Raw genomic sequence first — 17,368 nt, 5'->3', positions numbered from 1 at the left:
AACAGAGTCACTGAAGGAGCTGGACTGACCCGGTACCAGGCGCTGCCTGTCATCAGAAGCCACGGAGCCTTCCCCACAGGAAGGAAATGCATGCCTTTTTTTTAAAAAAAATGGCCTGTCTCTACGCTCTTTGACGTTGCATTTATTTTGAAATGCCCTTTGGTGTATATGTGTATCCGGGAACGCTAACTATAGGGGCTTGTCCCCTGCGTGTGGTTTCAGATGCGGTAAGACATCACTGCAACGTATAGACTAGTCGTCGGCAAACTCATCAGTGCACAGAGCCAAATAGCAACAGCACAACGACTGAAATTTCTTGGGAGAGCCGCATTTTGTAAACTTAAACTTCTTCTGACGCCACTTCTTCAACACAGACTTGCCCAGGCCGTGGTGTTTTGTGCAAGAGCCACCATCAAGGGGCCAAAGAGCCGCATGTGGCTCGCGAACCACAGTTCGCCGACCACGGGGCTAGACCCTCCTAAAACGCATCAGCCTGAGGTTTCACACCGGTCGGATCACCCCCTCGAGGTAGGTTAGGGAAAGACCTTCTTTTTCTTTCCGGAGTAGTTATCAAGGCTTTCTAAGGATGCAACCTCTTCCCCTCCCCCGCCCCCTTCTCTTTCTGACATGCTCCCATCAATAAGACATGAGAAAAAGCAAACACTATCCGGTCCAGGGACTGAAAGAGGGTAAAACCCCAGCCTTCCACAGACTGGTTCCATGCAGACATTCATCTTTCCCTTGGACCTGAACTTGGGAGAGACTCTTAACTGCTCATCCTACTCCCCACCCACTTACAAATCACATGGCCAACCAGCCCCCCAGAAGAGTGAGCGCTGAGTCACATCATCGGGGCCTCCTGGACCCTGAACTCAGGAAAGGTCTTTCCTGGACTCGAGTCCTAGGGGGTCGGGGAGAAATCAGGCGACTCCTGGCTCCTGGGGCCTGCACATCCCTACGCTGCCAGCTTCCCCCAAGTCAAGTGCCCTCCCAGCGCGCCCATACGGCCCGGATGCTCTGGTCCCTTTGTCCGCTCTGGGTTCCCTCTGAGAGGCGCGTTGCCATGGTCACGTACATTCCTGGTCCCTTCGCTTACTGGGTCCCCATTGGGACCCCGTTACACGCTGTGGCTTCCCAAGGTCACTCCCTCTTCCGCGGGGAGCCTCGGGCCTGCCATCAGCTTGGGTGACAGTCCTGTCGGGCCCTGGAAAGTTCACGTAGTTTTTAATTCCTCGGTGTTGACCTATTTAGGTTCTTAAGCGAATTGTCCCTCCCTAAGTCCCCGAAAAGGCGGAGGAGAGAGCCAGCGTCCTCCGGTGCGGGTCACAGTGATGTCCCAGGTGTGTTCAGAGGATGAAGGACACAGGCTGGGCCTCTCCGACGCGACTGGGATGCGGATCGACCTGCAAGAGAGAGCAGCCTGGTTACTCCTTGGCAACGACGCTGGGATCCGTTTCTAAGGACGCGATGGGGAGGACCACCGAGTCCCTGGAGGCGCGTTGATGCTCTGTGGTCCTCGGCCACGTCCCACAAGGAAAGTGCTCCATCGGGGAGGGTGGCCAGTGACAGAGTGCTCATCTCTCGTCACCGTAAAAACAAAACAAAACAAAACAAAACAAAACAAAACAAAACAAAACTTGCCCTAACTGGTTTGGCTCAGTGGATAGAGCATCAGCCTGTGGACTGAAGGGTCCCAGGTTCGATTCCGGTCAAGGGCATGTACCTTGGTTGCGGGCACATCCCTGGTGGGGGGTGTGCAGGAGGCAGCTGATAGATGTTTCCCTCTCATAGATGTTTCTAGCTCTCTATCACCTCTCTCTTCCTCTCTGTAAAAAATCAATAAAATATATTTTAAAAAAACAAACAAAACAGAAACTTGCCCTAATCGGTTTGGCTCAGTGGATAAAGCGTCAGCCTGTGGACTGAAGGGTCCCAGGTTCGATTCCAGTCAAGGGCATGTACCTTGGTTGCGGGCATACCCCTGGTAGGGGGTGTGCAGGAGGCAGCTGATCGATGTTTCTCTCTCACCGATGTTTCTAACTCTATCCCTCTCCCTTCCTCTCTGTAAAAAAAATCCATAAAATATATGTTTTAAAATAAATAAAAACACACCCAGAAACTTTTTAAATATGGATGCCCTACTACCTAGGCGTTTGCAACAACGCAGGTCGGACGGATCTGCTTTCGCTCTGCTTACCTCTGAATAAAGAGGTGGCGGCTGGAGCCGGAAGTCCTGGATGCAGGCGAAGGCGGGGCAGCGGGCCTCGCCCTCCCAGCTGGGCAGGCGCGGGTAAGGGGGGCCGTGTCTGGAGACCTCTTCCTCTGACACCACGTCCGTGTAATCCGGGGGTGCTGAAGCGGAAACGGGGCGGGACTAAGACAGCCGTGCAAAACCGGATTCCACGAACCCCCTCTGCACTCTCACGTGAACAAGAAATTGCTCTCAAGTTGACGCTAAAGCAGCGGTAGGCTTCCCTCTGATCAGCACGTTTTTAAGCGCATTGCACCAAAAAGCAACTAGGAGAGTCTGCCTGGATGAAAGTACGAACATTGATGATACTCTGTTCTTTTGAGATGTGTATCAAAATCTGGGTTAAAAACAAACAAACATGTGAAATGTGGCTACAGCCTGGCTGGCGTGGCCCAGTGGTTGAGCATCAACCAGGAGGGCATGGTTCAATTCCCAGTCAAGAAACATGCCTAGGTTGTGGGCTCAGTCTCCTATGGGGGGCATGCAGGAGGCAGCCGATCCATGATTCTCTCTCATCATTGATGTTTCTCTCTCTCCCCCTCTCCCTCTCTGAAATCAATAAAGATATAATTAAATACGAAATGAAAAAAAAAATGTGGCTACAGAAAATACACTGAGTGGCCAGATGATGATGATCTCTGAATGCATCATAATCTGGCCACTCAGTGTCTATCCTATAGAATAAAAGGCTAATATGCAAATTGTTCCCTCGACCAGGAGTTCGACCAGCAGGCAGGCCAGCCAACTTGCCCATGTCTCCTCCCCCTGGCCAGGCTGGCCGGACCCCACCCATGCACAAATTCATGCACCGGGCCTCTAATACACACACACACACACACACACACACACACACACACACAGAGTGGCCAGATTATTATGCATTCAGAGATTATCATGATCTAGCCACTCAGTGTATATCACACTGTACTTCTATGCTGACTACCTTTCATTGCTTTCTATTCTACGCTGGAATCAGGGAATGTAGACTTTATTCCTGAGCAAGCTAAGCTCTCAGTGGCTTCTCCTTCAACTGCCTGACGGGTTTAGTAAGAGTAAGTGTAGTTATGGCGGCAGCAGGAATTCCCATCTGAGCGCTCACTCTGTTCCACGTCCTATTCTTAGGTAATTCATGTGCAAAGCATCATTCTGCGAGAACCCCGAACCCTTTACCTTCGGGCTGTTCCGGCAGCGCCAGCGCCCACCAGCTCATGTCCACGCTGAACTGGCTGGCCATGCTGCAGTTCCTGCTGGCAAAGCCGTTGTACGGGACCGTCCCGATCACCAGAGGCAGCTCCAGCATCAGCTTTTTAGCACCAGGGATATGAATATACACCTGTTATCACAAAAGAAAAAGGAAATGAAAGAGACAGAAAGGCACCAACAACCTCTTTGGCTCTGTGGATAGAGCATCAGCCTAGAGATCAAAGGATTCTGAGTTCGATTCCAGCCAAGGGCGCATGCGCGGGTTGTGGGCTCGCTCCCCAGTAGGGGGTGCGCAGGAGGCAGCCGATCAATGATTCTCATCATTGGTGTTTCTCTCTCCCTCTTCCTTCCTCTCTGACATCAATAAAAGTATATTTAAGAAGGAAAAAAAAGGCACCAACGAAGTTAAACATTACCGAAATTGCTGGTTCCTTTATTTTTTTATAGAAACAAATGCATTTGTCACCTGCCATCGCCCCATAACACAATTGTCCATTGTCCAGACCTAATAAAAGGAAGGACAGACCGCAGGAGGAGCGCACCCCATACAGCGCACAGTCAGGGATGGGGAACCATGGCCTTAACACGCCTCACTGCTGGTGAGCAAGGCTTACATAATAACCATAGAAAAGGGAGTACGGCACTAACCGGTTTGGTTCAGTGGATAGAGTGTCGGCCTGCAGACTGAAGGGTCCCAGGTTCCATTCCAGTCAAGGGCATGTACCTTGGTTGCAGGCACATCCCCAGTGGGGGGTGTGCAGGAGGCAGCTGATCGATGTTTCTCTCTCATAGATGTTTCTAACTCTCTATCCCTCTCCTTTCCTCTCTGTAAAAATTCAATTAATATATATATATATATATATATATATATATATATATATATATATGAAGAGAAAAGAAAAGGGAGTACATGTTCTTCCATACAGCAAGCAACCACAACGCACCTGCATTCTTTCATGTCACTGAGTTCAAGCCCAGAGGGGGACAGTTTTGCTCAAAAGCTAAGGCCGGTGCTCATCTGGCCCACAATGCAGTGCAGTGCTGCTGACCGGAAATGACTAGGGTTCAAGCGTACATAGTCGCAGGACCATGGACCGACCATTCTGCACGCTGTTAGTTTTGCCAAGAGCTCGGCTTACCGCCAGGGAGTATTCCACTCTGATGATGCAACAGTCCAGGATGGAGGGCGGAAGGGGCGGGATTTTCAGCATCTTCCCGTTCCACGTGTCGGTGCTCCCCGAGGCGATGTGGTTTCCTCGCACGTTGGCGACCATGTGCCGGACGGTCTTCGTCTTCCCGCTGGCCAAGTACGTCTGGGTTTGAAAAATAGCAGCTTTGGGGACAATCAGGCGGGAGGAACAGTTCTCTATTTCTGCATAGATCGGAATGGCTTCTCCTAAAATGGACAAAGAACATGCCAGAACCTTCAGAGACTTGGCAGAAAGTTCTCCCCACAAAAGCTGGAAGGTTCGCAACAAAACTGCAACAAGTTTTGAGAAGCCCTGATGGAAAACCTATTGTAAATCTGAGCTGGAGGATTGAAAATTCACTGCAGGTTGTGGCAGACATTATTTTATTATTGCACTAGAGGCCTGGTGCACGAATTTGTGCATGGGTTGGGGAGCCAATCAGTAGCAGGGTCGGTGGGGGGAGAGGGGCTGTGGGCAGTTGGTTGGCTAGACCCGCCCCCTGGTCGAACTTCCTGTCAATGGAGCAATTTGCATATTAGCCTTTTATTATATAGGACTAGAGGTGTGATGTATGAAATTCGTGCAAGAATAGGCTTTTCTTCCTCCGCCTTCCAGCACCAGCTCCCTCTAGCTCCCGGGATCTGAGCTTCCCTCTGGCCACCAGCAGGCACCTGGTACCCGGGCTTCCCTCCCAGCCCTGGCTTTAGTCTGGAAGGACGTCCAGTCTAATTTGCATATTATGCTTTTATTATTATAGATGATTCGCTTTCTAATGCTGTGATATTAGGTTATCATTTCTAAAGCAATGTAAATGACTAATAACTTTCAAAATTAAGGAAAGGCCCTAACTGGTTTGGCTCAGTGGATAGAGCATCAGTCTGCGGACTAAAAGGTCCCGGGTTCGATTCCAGGCAAGGGCATGTACCTTGGTTGCAGGCACATCCCCAGTGGGGGGTGTGCAGGAGGCAGCTGATCAATGTTTCTCTCTCATTGATGTTTCTAACTCTATCCCTTTCCCTTTCTCTCTGTAAAAAAAATCAATAAAATATATTTTCAAAAATTAAGGTCAGACATACAAGTTAATGGTTGGATGCCATAGTAAGTACAGAAGCTCACTGAGAAGCTCAGTGCCCACCTGATTAAAATCTGTCCCCCCCCTCCTTAAAGAACTGAGCCTGGCTTCTAAGGATTAGATGGCAAGGCACATCCTACTATCCTACCTACCATCCCCCATTCATTTCCAGTAAGATGGGACCCCGGGGTGGGGGCCGGATTCCTGGAACGGAATCAGGCCCTTCGCAAATGGGAGTTCTGGTATCAGCCGGAAGGTCAAGTGGGACAGCGTTCTTTCTACATTCTAGCCCCGGATGTTTGTATTCCCAGCGTGGAATCAGTATGCCTACCGTGTTTCCCCGAAAATAAGGCATCCCCTGAAAATAAGACCTAGCGCAACTTTGGGAGCAAAAATTAATAGAAGACACTGTCTTATTTTTGGGGAAACAGGGTAGCAGCTTTCATACAAGAACGCTCTTCTGAGCAACGCTGCCCTGGACATTTTTTTTACATGAAAACAGGATGCCAGCATTTACCCACGTTTCCAGGTATAAGAGTCACAGGACGGAAGTCAGGAATATCTGGCGTTTTATTGGAATCTACTTGTCCGCTCAAAAATAGTTAATACCAATTATTTATTTTTAAAAATTTTATTGATTTTAGAGAGGGACAGAAAGAGGGAAAGATAGAAACATCAGTGGTGAGAGAGAATCATGGATCGGCTGCCTCCTGCACGCCCCCTACTGGGGATCGAGCCCGAAGCCCAGGCATATGCCCTTGACCGGGAATCGAACCGTGACCTCCTGGTTCATAGGTCGATGCTCAATCACTGAGCCACGCTTCCTGGGCTAACCATCAATTATTTATATCAAAAGCAGCCACATTTATTATACATGCTTTAAAATAGTGTATTCTTCAGAAATGACCAAACACATTATGTAAGATCACCTAAATTTTTAGCTAATAAAGTGAATGAATCTGCCATGTGAGCGTTCATGACATTGCGCTTACCGTTACAATATCCTTTCCTCTCGATTTTGGCACTCAGCGAGACGGGACCCGAGGTGAAGAACCAGCAGCCCACCATTTTCTCTTGAGTTTTCAATACGGGGCTCTTGGAAATTTCAAAGGATAAAACAGCTTTAAGGAAACCAGTCCAGGAAATTCACAAAACTTAGAGAATGATGGGATTCTTCATGACGGAGTTGTAAAGGAATGTCTAGGACAGATCAAACTTCCTGATTTCCTGTGACATTTTAGGTAGAATACTTACTGACACACGGAGCATGGAAAACCCTTCACTTTTTGGGAAAACGAAAGTGAATGCTCAGATTTGGATTAGTCATTATGTTTCTGGGAAATGATACTCCATCCCTTACAAAAGTAACCAGCACCCCTAGGGATCCCTATTAACATGTGAGAATTATTATTTTTTAAAAGTATTTTATTGATTTTTTTACAGAAAGGAAGGGAGGACAGTTAGGAACATCAATGAGAGAGAAACATCGATCAGCTGCCTCCTGCACACCCCTTACTGGGGATGTGCCTGCAACCAAGGTACATGCCCTTGACCAGAACCGAACCTGGGACCCTTCGGTCCACAGGCTGATGCTCTATCCACTGAGCCAAACCAGTCAGGGCAGAAGTGCTATTTTATTTAAGACCCTCTATGGAGATCAGGTCAAAGGAGAAATGGCAGAAAAATCAATAACCATCGTGTTCTATGTGTTTTGGCATTGAAACTGCGGAATAAGCCAACTGCCCTTTTCCTCCTCACTTACTTCCAAATGCGTTATTAGGCAGACATGTCCAGTGTTTTTAGGGTAGAATGGCTTTTGTTTTCTGTGTAATGGCAGGAAAACATACCCGGGGTTAGGGATCCAAATGATGACTGAACACACCACTGTACTTCCCACTCCAAGGAAACAATACATGATGATACACAGATTACAAGTTCATTGTAAAGCCCAAAGTCATAATGTGCTTCTTCTTTGTTTATAGAAAGAATAGTAACCCTGGCCAGTTTGGCTCAGTGGAGCATCGGCCTGCGGACTGAAGGGTCCCAGGTTCGATTCCAGGCAAGGGCACATGCTTGGGTTGAGGGCTCCATTCCCAGTAGGAGGCAGCGAATCAATGATTCTCTCTCATCATTGATGTTTCTATCTCTCTCTCCCTCTCCCTTCCTCTCTGAAATCAAGAAAAATATGTATTAAAAAAATAATAATGAAGGATAATAGTATTTTTTTTTTTTTTTGGCAAAAAATAAAATCTCTTTAAATCATTTGCCATCATGGTCCCATAAATAGTTTACTTCCCAATTTGAAGTCATTTTTAAAAATACAAGACACTGCCAAAACCAGTTTGGCTCAGTGGATAGAGCATCGGCCTGCAGACTGAAAGGTCTCAGGTTTGATTCCAGTCAAGAGCATGTACCTTGGTTGCTGGCACATCCCCAGTGGGGGGTGTGCAGGAGGCAGCTGATCAATGTTTCTAACTCTCTATTCCTCTCCCTTCCTCTCTGTAAAAAGCCAGTAAAATATATTTTAAAAAATTAAAATAAAATACAAGACACTTAGCATTGCCAGTTTAAGCCGGGATAAGCCTTAGCTATATACCAGATTGCTGGATGCTGGTTAGTTATGATTTGGGTCTGAAATATGCAAACAGGGCACATCTGTTAATATTTCTGCAATCTAAAGGTGAACATTAGAGTAAATTCTAGTCCATTTTCATGCGGAAATAGAGTTAAACAACTCCTCTAATGCCTGGCTTTTTTTCCTTTATCTTTAAAAGCATTGGCTAAGAAAGAAACCCCCGTATTAAAATACATCTTTGGGACCAGTGTTCCATGATGAAAAGTTTCAATTATCCCAGTGTGTTTTATGAAGTAAAAAAAATAAAAAAATCATTCATTCATATTGAAATGAAGAACCATTCTGTCCCAGCACCCATCATGAAAGTACAAGGTCTAATTTTATATGATTTTGATAATGCGGGCGTAGATAAAAGAATCCCACTCATTAGCCCCCATCGCGGCCGTTCTGTTGTTACTTAGAGCCTCATCTTGCTCCTCGGGCGACAGTGTTCCGGGTGTTTTATTACAAGTTCAATGCCGTGATATGGCCAAATCTGTTGCAAGGAGATGATAAGTGTAAGGGTCCCCCCACAGCTGCCTGCACTTACTTAATGTCAGAAAATGACACGCCGGATGGAGGGACGCAAAGCATAATGGCCGGAGCCTCAATCACCGGCTGGGCCTGATTAATACTCTTGCGTAATTACTGCTCCCCAACCTGCTATTACTGAGGCTTGAGAATACCCCAGCCCCCCCAACCCAGCCCCATGCGTGTGGCGGCTCTGTTAGAAGCAACGCTGTCCGGGTACGCGTTATTATATTATTATTATTATTATTAAGCCTTATACATGCGTTCCCGCCTGTGTCATTGGTTAACACGCGCGATTTGCAATTTGCTCAGCCTCTGAGCACATGTGTAGATGAATGCCTATGGGTTACCTTGACAGCGGTCGGCAAACTCATTAGTCAGCAGAGCCAAATATCAGCAGGACAACGAATGACCTTTCTTTGGAGAGCCACATGCTTTAACCTTAAACTTCTTCTAACGCCACTTCTTCCAAATAGACTCGCCCAGGCCGCGGTCTTTTGTGGAAGAGCCACACTCCAGGGGCCAAAGAGTCGCCTGTGGCTCTTGAGCCGCGGTTTGCCGACCATGGGGTTAGGCGATCGTATCAGGAAGGGACAGGGCAGACCAGCCCTCAGTGGCTGGGTGTGGATTGCTCCGGAGAGGAAGGAGGAAGAGAGGGCTGGGCGGGAAGGAAGGAGGAAGGACTTACGAGTAAGGCGGGTGTGTTGACATCGATGTGACTGATCACCTGCAGCTCCCGCCCGACGCTCTGGTCTGGCAGCGCGGGTCTTTCTAAGACCGCCCGCACGCAGTACTGGATGCGGCCGTACTTCCCGGAGAAGGAGGTCACCAATAGCCTGGGTGCCGCCAGAGAGATGAATGAAATGAATGATGAATGAAATGAATGAAATGAATGAAATGAATGGCTCAGTTTACTGCTCAGGCAAACACAACCAGAGCGGCTGGAGGAGGTTAATGGGGGAGGAGCAGGGAAAGGGGAGGGGAAGGGAAGGAGGACCTATATAATACATACAGCAATAAAGACTAAAAACACACATTAAAAACACACACACAGCCGAAGCCGGTGTGGCTCGGTGGATAGAGCGTCGGCCTGCGGACTGAAAGGTCCGGGGTTCGATTCCGGTCAGGGGCATGTGCCTTGGTTGCGGGCACATCCCTGGTAGGGAGTGTGCAGGAGGCAGCTGATCGATGTTTCTCTCTCATCGATGTTTCTAACTCTATCCCTCTCCCTTCCTCTCTGTGAAAAATCAATAAAATATATAAAAAATAAAAATAAAGTAAAAAGAAAAACAAATATTCACTATAAAACACACACACACACACACACACACACACACACACACACACCAGGCAAAGCTCTCAGCATGTTGGTTTGGTTAAAAAAAACATGAGCTGAAACCGGTTTGGCTCAGTGGTAGAGCGTCGGCCTGCTGATCGAAAGATCCTGGGTTCGATTCCGCTCAAGGGCATGTACCTTGGTTGCGGGCACATCCCTGGTGGGGGGGGTGCAAGAGGCAGCTGGTCGATGTTTCTCTTTCATCGACGTTTCTAGCTCTCTCTCTCTCTCCCTTCCTCTCTCTAAAAAATCAATAAAAATATATTTAAAAGAAACATGAGTGAGGGCAGGGGCGGGCCCGGGCGTGCCCGGAGCCGGAGCAGGGGCGGGTCTGTCTGGGGCTTTTCAGGATAAGCAAGCGCGCCTGCCAGTGGGAGGTACTGGTACCCACACGTGCGGATGGATGGGGGGAGCAGGTCGGATGGGAGGCAGGGTAGAACATTTTAAAAAGTTACAGTTGTTCCACTTACTCAGACGGGAGTTGAAAGCTAAATGGGAATTCGTGCTTTCCGGGCTGTAATAGGAGGATGCCTTCACCTAAAACAGAGCAGACATTTTATTTTGACTAAGGTTAGGAACAGGTCAAGAAGTGTCACCACCTTAGCCACATGTTTTTAAAAAAGGAGGTTTCCCTGGCTGTACTATCTGGTGTACTCCAAAAAGTTCATTGAACGGAGATTCTGAGAATTAAAATTTGAATCTGTTTGTACCAAGTTTCAACATGTATACAGCTTCTGTCTTCAAATAGACAATTACACAAGTACCAATCAGAAAGTGTGAGACCACAGAGCTCCCATATGCATAAACGTGCATACACACATGTATGTGAGTATACATAAACATGTGTATACACACATATATTCATAAATGTGTACACATACTTATGAGTATATACATAAACATTTGTATACATATGTATACACATAAACATGTGTACACACTTATGTGCACGCACATAAACATTTATATACATGTATATACATAAATGTGTACACACATATGCATGTACCTAAATATTTGCACACACATGTATGTTTATACATAAACATGTGTACACATATTTATATGTATATACACGAACATTTGTATGGATACCACCCACTCTTATATTAGCATGGGTATACCAACATCAGTACACTATTATGCTAACTAACATCAGATACCAATATTAAATCTCACTGAAAACGAACTAATAAAAAAATACATCTATCTATTTTGGTATATCTCAAAAGTCAGGCTGTGTACTCCTTGGGCAGAGGTGGAAAAAGAGGAGAAAAATTAATGTCGACTATTACGCATATTAAGTACAATATAATACTACACAGCTACAGGACCAGTTATTTAAGCGAGAACCACGTATTGATTATACCCCAGGTCTGCTGACGAATGGGTGCCTGGGTGGTTAGCGTGGGATAGAGAGAGGGGATTTGCCACGCGCTGCCATGACCCCTTCCTCCTGCTAGGGGTCAGCCAGCTCCGTTTTATTTCACACCCAGGCTTAGCCCTGGTGGTGGGAAGCGAGATGCAAGGTGTGCACCTGTGTTATTCAGGTTCAAGGCCAGCTCCAGGCCGGCAGTGCTGGTCGGGGGCCCTCGAGGGAACCTTCCCACCCTCACAGGTTCAAGTTCACAATGAAGTTCCCTCCAGGGTGGGGTGACTAGGACGGAGAAAGGGCTGCAGAGACTGGGAACGCGCTGTCTGAGCTGTGCCTGGCCACTTGATACGACCGCATGCGCTCACTGAGAGCATTTAACTGAGAGCCTTTTAACAGGCAGAAATCGCTAGTGAAGGGGATAGTGTTTCATGGGACTTCTAAGGCCTTAAACATTCCAACCCTGTGCTTTTAGACACAGGGACACCCGCCGCTCTGGCCCATTGGCTCCTGAAGCCGGCCCCGGTTTGCAATGTGTGATATGTTGGGGGAAAATAAACAAAACGTGTGCCATTTAAGGTCATTCAACTAAATCCACGGTGGAGGGGCGGGGAGGGCAGGGTGACTTGGAGGCCAAAGGAACAGGCCACAGGGATGTGGGCCACTAAAAGTGACAGTCAGAGACGGAGTCCCAGGCCCAGGTGTGCCCTTGAGCCTGAGCAGCGAAGCCACGTCACTCACTGTGCAGCCAGCAAGGGAAGGCTCAGGGCAGGCCCCGTGCTCCTGAGAGCTGGGCTTCATTCTAATTTATAACCACTAGGTTACTGAATATGACAACTTATTATTGATTTCAGAGAGGAAGGGAGAGGGAGGAAGGACACATCAATGATGAGACACATCAATGATGAGAGAGACTCAATGATCAGCTGCCTCTTGCACACCCCCTATTGGGGATCGAGCCCGCAACCTGGGTGTGTGCCCTTGACCAGAATTGAACCCACAATCCTTTACTCCCCAGGCCGACGCTCTATCCACTGAGCCACACCAGCTGGGGCTGAATAGGCCAACCTAAAGTACTGTAAAATGTTTAAAATGGTGGGCTTCAATTGAGGTCAAAGTTGATAGTGCCCAGATGTGAGGCTGTAAGGATGAATAACTTCAGTCCTCACACAGGGCCTTGGGAGGGAGGGGGCTGACACCTGTACCCCAGTAGTGACCACGGGGTGCTGGAGCCTGAGGGGCCGGAGACTGGCACCCTGAGGACCACACCCATGGCATGCTGCGGTTGGCATGGAGATTAGTGGGAGGGCGCTCAGATGAAGGGAACAGGGCATGATAGACAAGTGGGGGAAGTGATTCAGGATTTCAAAGGAGGGTAAGAAGGAGATGAAGTTCCCTCTTCAAGACAAAACTAACCAACATAGGGACTGTCAGTGGTTAAAGCATCGGCCTGCAGGCTGAAAGGTCCTGGGTTCGATTCCGGTCAAGGGCATTGTCAGGGTTGCGGGCCCAGTCCCCAGTAGGGGGCATGCAGGAGACAGCCAATCAATGATTCTCTCTCATCATTGATGTTTCTCTCCCTCTCCTGTCTTCTCTGAAATTGATAAAATACATATATATATATATATATATATATTTTTTTTTTTAAAGAACCTTTAAAAGAGATGTGTAATCACCTCAAAACACAAACAGGAAAAAGAATTGAGACAGTTGATAGATGTGTGAGTGACAGTATTTGGACACCAGTGTTTGCCTTTATTCTCTTTCTCTTTCTCTCATTTTATTTGTTTAGAATTTAAAAGTTTCCCAGGTTGACTCAGGCGTCCTTTCCCATATGCCACGAGGCTCCATTTGCTAATGGTCTTACAGACAAAGCCCTAGCTGGTGTGGCTCAGTGGATAGAGCGTAGGCCTGGGGACTGAAGGGTCTTGGGTTCAATTCTGGTCAAGGGCACACACCCATGTTGCAGGCTCCATCCCCAGTAGGGGGCGTGCAGGAGGCAGCCGATCATTGATTCTCTCTCATCATTAACGTTTCTCTCTCTCCAGCTGAGCTGTGTGAGCTAGAAGCCCTTCAGAGTTAGAGGGGGGCTCAGGACGGATGAGGGATGCACACAAGGTCACCCCTCCCAGAGGGTGACCAAGAACGGAAACCAACTCTCCGGCCGGTCTGGTCTCTCGACCACAATTTCGCAATAAAATTCTGAAGAAAATCAGCTGCCACAAAAATAAGGAGTTGGGGTAGATGAGCAATGCCCAGGAATGAGCTGAGGAGGTTTTTCTGAAAATAGATCCCATAAGCCACCCTTACCCAAACTCTTTCAATATTTCTGGAAATCTGTTCGAATGATTGCAATCTGCTATGTTTTGGCATTAAGCGACCCTGAGAACAAACAGGTGACCACAAAAGTTGCTGACTTCTTTCAGACACAGGAGTGACCTCTTTGTATTTCTGTAGGAAAGCCATGAAAACGATGACCGTTTTGAAAGTAGAACATACTTTTGCCCTCGTTTGTTATGATGCCTTCTGCAAACAAGCCAGTCAAGTTGTTTAGATTTGGGCATTCCAGCCCATCAGAACGAAAACACAAAAATTTGACTTGTGAATCATAATGTTATTTGTTAGCCCAGATTTTAGCAAAGTATGTTTTTGGTTTCTTTTTTGCTAGGTAGATCTAACTGCTGTTAATCTGACATCTATTTACTTAGTCGCCATGGGCCCAGAGACAGAGTCCAAAGTCCTGGACAAAAACAATCTACTTCTCTCTCCACGGCCCTCTCAGCCATCCTGAGAATCTGGGGGAAGCAGGGGGGAGCTTATTGCCCCCAGGAAACCACATTCATGATGAAAAGCCCCAAAGGCAGGTAACAGCTGTCACCTAACACACTGCTCTTAGCAGTCATTCAAAACAGAGCTTCAGCCTTAGCCCATTTAGCTCAGTGGGTAGAGCATTGACCTGCAGACTGAAGGGTCCCCGGTTCGATTCCGGTCAAGGGCACATGCCTGGCTTGTGGGCTCGATCCCCAGTAGGGGGCATGCAGGAGGCAGCTGATCAGTGACTCATCATTGATGTTTCTATCTCTCCCTCTCCCTTCCTGTCTGAAATTAACAAAAATAAATTAAAAACAAACAAACAAAAACATTACAAAACAAGAGAGCTTTGGTTCCAAATGTTTTTCCTCCCTACAGTTTTGGGGATCACTCCATTCTCACACACTTTGAGGATTTATCTGTGGGATTTGCTTTTGCATAGTAGGACAAGGCAAAACGGCACATTCTATTGATTTTGTATAAGGCATAGCAAGAGTCAAGCAAAGATACAGTACATCTTACTCTTGGTGGGCGAGGGAGGGGGGCTTGTATCATTATTTAATAGCTAAAAGCTGAAGCTCATGAAGCAGAAAAAAAATAAGTAAAATAGCTTCTACCAACTACAGGAAGACTGAGACTCAATGTTCCTAGTAGTTTCATGATTGAAGGAAATCAGTGATTGCATGTAACGCTAATGGTACAGCCATAGAGTGGGGACTCCTGGAAAAGCCCAGCCCCGTGGTTGGCAAACTGCGGCTCGAGAGCCACATGCAGCTCTTTGGCCCCTTGAATGTGGCTCTTCCACAAAATACCACAGCCTGGGCGAGTCTATTTGGAAGAAGTGGCGTTAGAAGAAGTTTAAAAAATGTGGCTCTCCAAGGAAATGTCAGTCGTTGTCCTTTTGATATTTGGCTCTGTGGACGAATGAGTTTGCTGACCACTGGCCTAGACTATTAAACTGGACTTCACAAGAGTAGAAAGGAAGGGTGATCTTTCCTCCAGAGCAGGCGTCTTCAAACTACGGCCCGCAGGCCACATGCGGCCCGCAGAGGAGTCTGATCCGGCCCGCCAGGTTTTTTGGGCAGTAAGCGCAGCCGAGGTGTTACAGTAGGAATTAGTAGTTCATATAGTCCGGCCCTCCAGCTCTCTGAGGGACCGTGATCTGGCCCCCACTTTAAAAAGTTTGAGGACCCCTGCTCCAGAGGATTAAAAAAAATATTTTTAATTGATTTCAGAGAGGAAGGGAGAGGGGAGAGAGAGAGAGAAACATCCATGATGAGAGAGACTCATGGATCGGCTGCCTCCTGCATGCCCCCTCCTGGGGATCCAGCCCACAACCCATGTGTGTGCCCTTGGCTGGAATCGAACCCGGGACCCTTCCGGCCGCAGGCTGATGCACTATCCACTGAACCACACCAGCTAGGGCCCTCCAGAGACTCTTATCATATCCATACCCTCCTGTCTCTAAAGGGATGGGGTGGGCGGCGTGAAAAAGGGAACAAAAAACAGCAAAAATAGTAAAAAGAAGGAAAGGCAGAGACAGTACTCTTAAGGGACCCGTGCTCCCGAGAGAGAGGGATTCTAAGTAGGATGGCCAAGAAACACTTTCTTTGAACGACGACCGGGCCAGACAGGTTTTGCTAATTTCCCACAAACCAGCCAGCACCCAAATTCTGGACCGGCAGAAGGGGAGGCCCATAAAACTCGGGGCGCCAGGGCATGGCACCTCACACAAGCTGGTTGCTCAGGCCTTGAAGGGCCAAGAGACCTGGACAGTCCCAGACACTGGCTTCCTGACAGCGCATCCCAGGTTTCCATGGCAACCGGTTCCCTCCCAGAGCGCTCCCAGGAGGTCTGGGATGCTAGGTAGAGGGATGCAGCCACCTCGCAGGATCTCCCTGGTGCTGTGAGGTGTGTATGTGTGTGGGGGTGCAGGCATTGTTACCTGCGCGTGACCTGCAAGGGTGAACCCCACCCCGCTGGAGCCAGCAGATGCCCACCCGGCAGGTGGGCATCTGCAGGCGCGCCCCTTCCCAAGCGTCCCCGCTGTCACCCGGACCTCGGGAGGCTGTCATTTTGCTCACCAGCAGGGGCCTCGCGCAGGTTCAGGCGCAGGTTCAGGTATTCCACCTCCGAGGCGGAGGCCGGGGCTGCGGAGCCAGCGCTGGAGCCCCAGGAGGTGGTGGCGCGGCCGAGGGCCTCCAGGCGCAGCGCGATCAGGGCCACGGGCTCGGCCGCCTCCAGCAGCACATGCCCCGCCACCGTCTCGCCGCTCGCGTAGCAGCCCTTGCCCTCGTCCTGGAACACCAGCCCCAGGCTCTTCACGCGCCCCCCCTCGGAGCCGCCCAGGGCCGCTGCGGACCCCGCTTCGCCGCCCATCCCGCTCAAGAGACCGGCAGCACCCGGGATCCGGGAACGGGAGCCGAACGGCGCCGCTGTCACGGGCGCCGGCCGCACACGGAGGGGCGCAGCGGCCGCGGTGCGATGCCCCGTGGAGGAGCCCTGGCGCGCCCTGGGGCCTGTCACTTTAACAAACCCCGCTGGGACTGGAAGCCGGCCGGGAATGCCCGCCCCCGGCGCGCGCCCATAGGTCGGCGGCGGACCCCAGCTTGGTGCCGATTGGTTGGAAGTGGCTACTGAGTCATTTCATTGGCGCCCCACGCGGCGGCTGGCTCAGGTAGGCAGTGCGTGATCGGCCCGCAGTGACCTATCGGGATACGCAGCTGTGCACGTGCACAGGCCGCTTATTGGCTGAAGCGAGGCACAGCCCTAAGGCACCGGCCAATAGGGAGGCGGTGCGCCCATGTGGACAGAGAGTGAGAAACAATATTCGGGAGGGGAGGGGGGCGGAACCGGGAATCCCAGGGCTAGCGGCGTGTCACCGTTGCTGTGGTTACGGGCGGGGGCGGGGTTTCTGGCACTTGGGGAGCGTTTTTTGCTGGAGTCACTCGGTTCATACAAAGGGAACCAGAAGTTGTGGCAGAACTG

The 17,368-nt window shown here is 49.1% G+C and overlaps 1 protein-coding gene across 4 annotated transcripts; it reads right to left on the bottom strand.

The window, feature by feature from the left end:
* Window positions 1-368: 368 nt before the first annotated feature.
* ARRDC4 (arrestin domain containing 4) lies at window positions 369-16,920 on the bottom strand. Of its 4 annotated transcripts, XM_036411838.2 has the most exons (8): window positions 16,465-16,918; window positions 10,668-10,734; window positions 9,550-9,697; window positions 6,709-6,811; window positions 4,594-4,850; window positions 3,422-3,584; window positions 2,198-2,352; window positions 369-1,403 (listed from the first exon to the last, which is right to left on the bottom strand). In XM_036411838.2, the coding sequence occupies exons 1-8, from the start codon at window positions 16,757-16,759 to the stop codon at window positions 1,347-1,349; spliced, it is 1,245 nt and encodes a 414-aa protein (XP_036267731.1). In that variant the 5' UTR covers window positions 16,760-16,918; the 3' UTR covers window positions 369-1,346. The 4 variants fall into 4 exon arrangements, with proteins under 4 accessions (XP_036267731.1, XP_036267732.1, XP_036267734.1 ...); XM_036411839.2 differs by lacking the exon at window positions 2,198-2,352 and having other exon boundaries at window positions 16,465-16,920; XM_036411841.2 differs by lacking the exons at window positions 9,550-9,697; window positions 10,668-10,734; window positions 16,465-16,918 and adding an exon at window positions 7,410-7,602.
* Window positions 16,921-17,368: the final 448 nt, after the last annotated feature.

Source organism: Pipistrellus kuhlii, unplaced genomic scaffold (assembly GCF_014108245.1).
Source record: "Pipistrellus kuhlii isolate mPipKuh1 unplaced genomic scaffold, mPipKuh1.p scaffold_m20_p_42, whole genome shotgun sequence".
Classification (NCBI taxonomy): domain Eukaryota; kingdom Metazoa; phylum Chordata; class Mammalia; order Chiroptera; family Vespertilionidae; genus Pipistrellus; species Pipistrellus kuhlii.
The sequence above is the reverse complement of the archived record's forward strand: the minus strand, read 5'-3'. Positions and strand labels throughout refer to the sequence as shown.

What these genes read in the sequence shown, in the direction of transcription:
- ARRDC4 (XM_036411838.2), bottom strand. Translation starts at nt 16,759, where the DNA reads ATGGGCGGCGAAGCGGGGTCCGCAGCGGCCCTGGGCGGCTCCGAGGGG. An exon ending in CCTGCGCGAGGCCCCTGCTG is followed by an intron (nt 10,735 to 16,464) that starts GTGAGCAAAATG and finishes GCTCTGTTTTAG; the next exon opens with GTGAAGGCATCCTCCTATTA. An exon ending in GAGGAAAGGATATTGTAACG is followed by an intron (nt 4,851 to 6,708) that starts GTAAGCGCAATG and finishes TGTCCATTTTAG; the next exon opens with GAGAAGCCATTCCGATCTAT.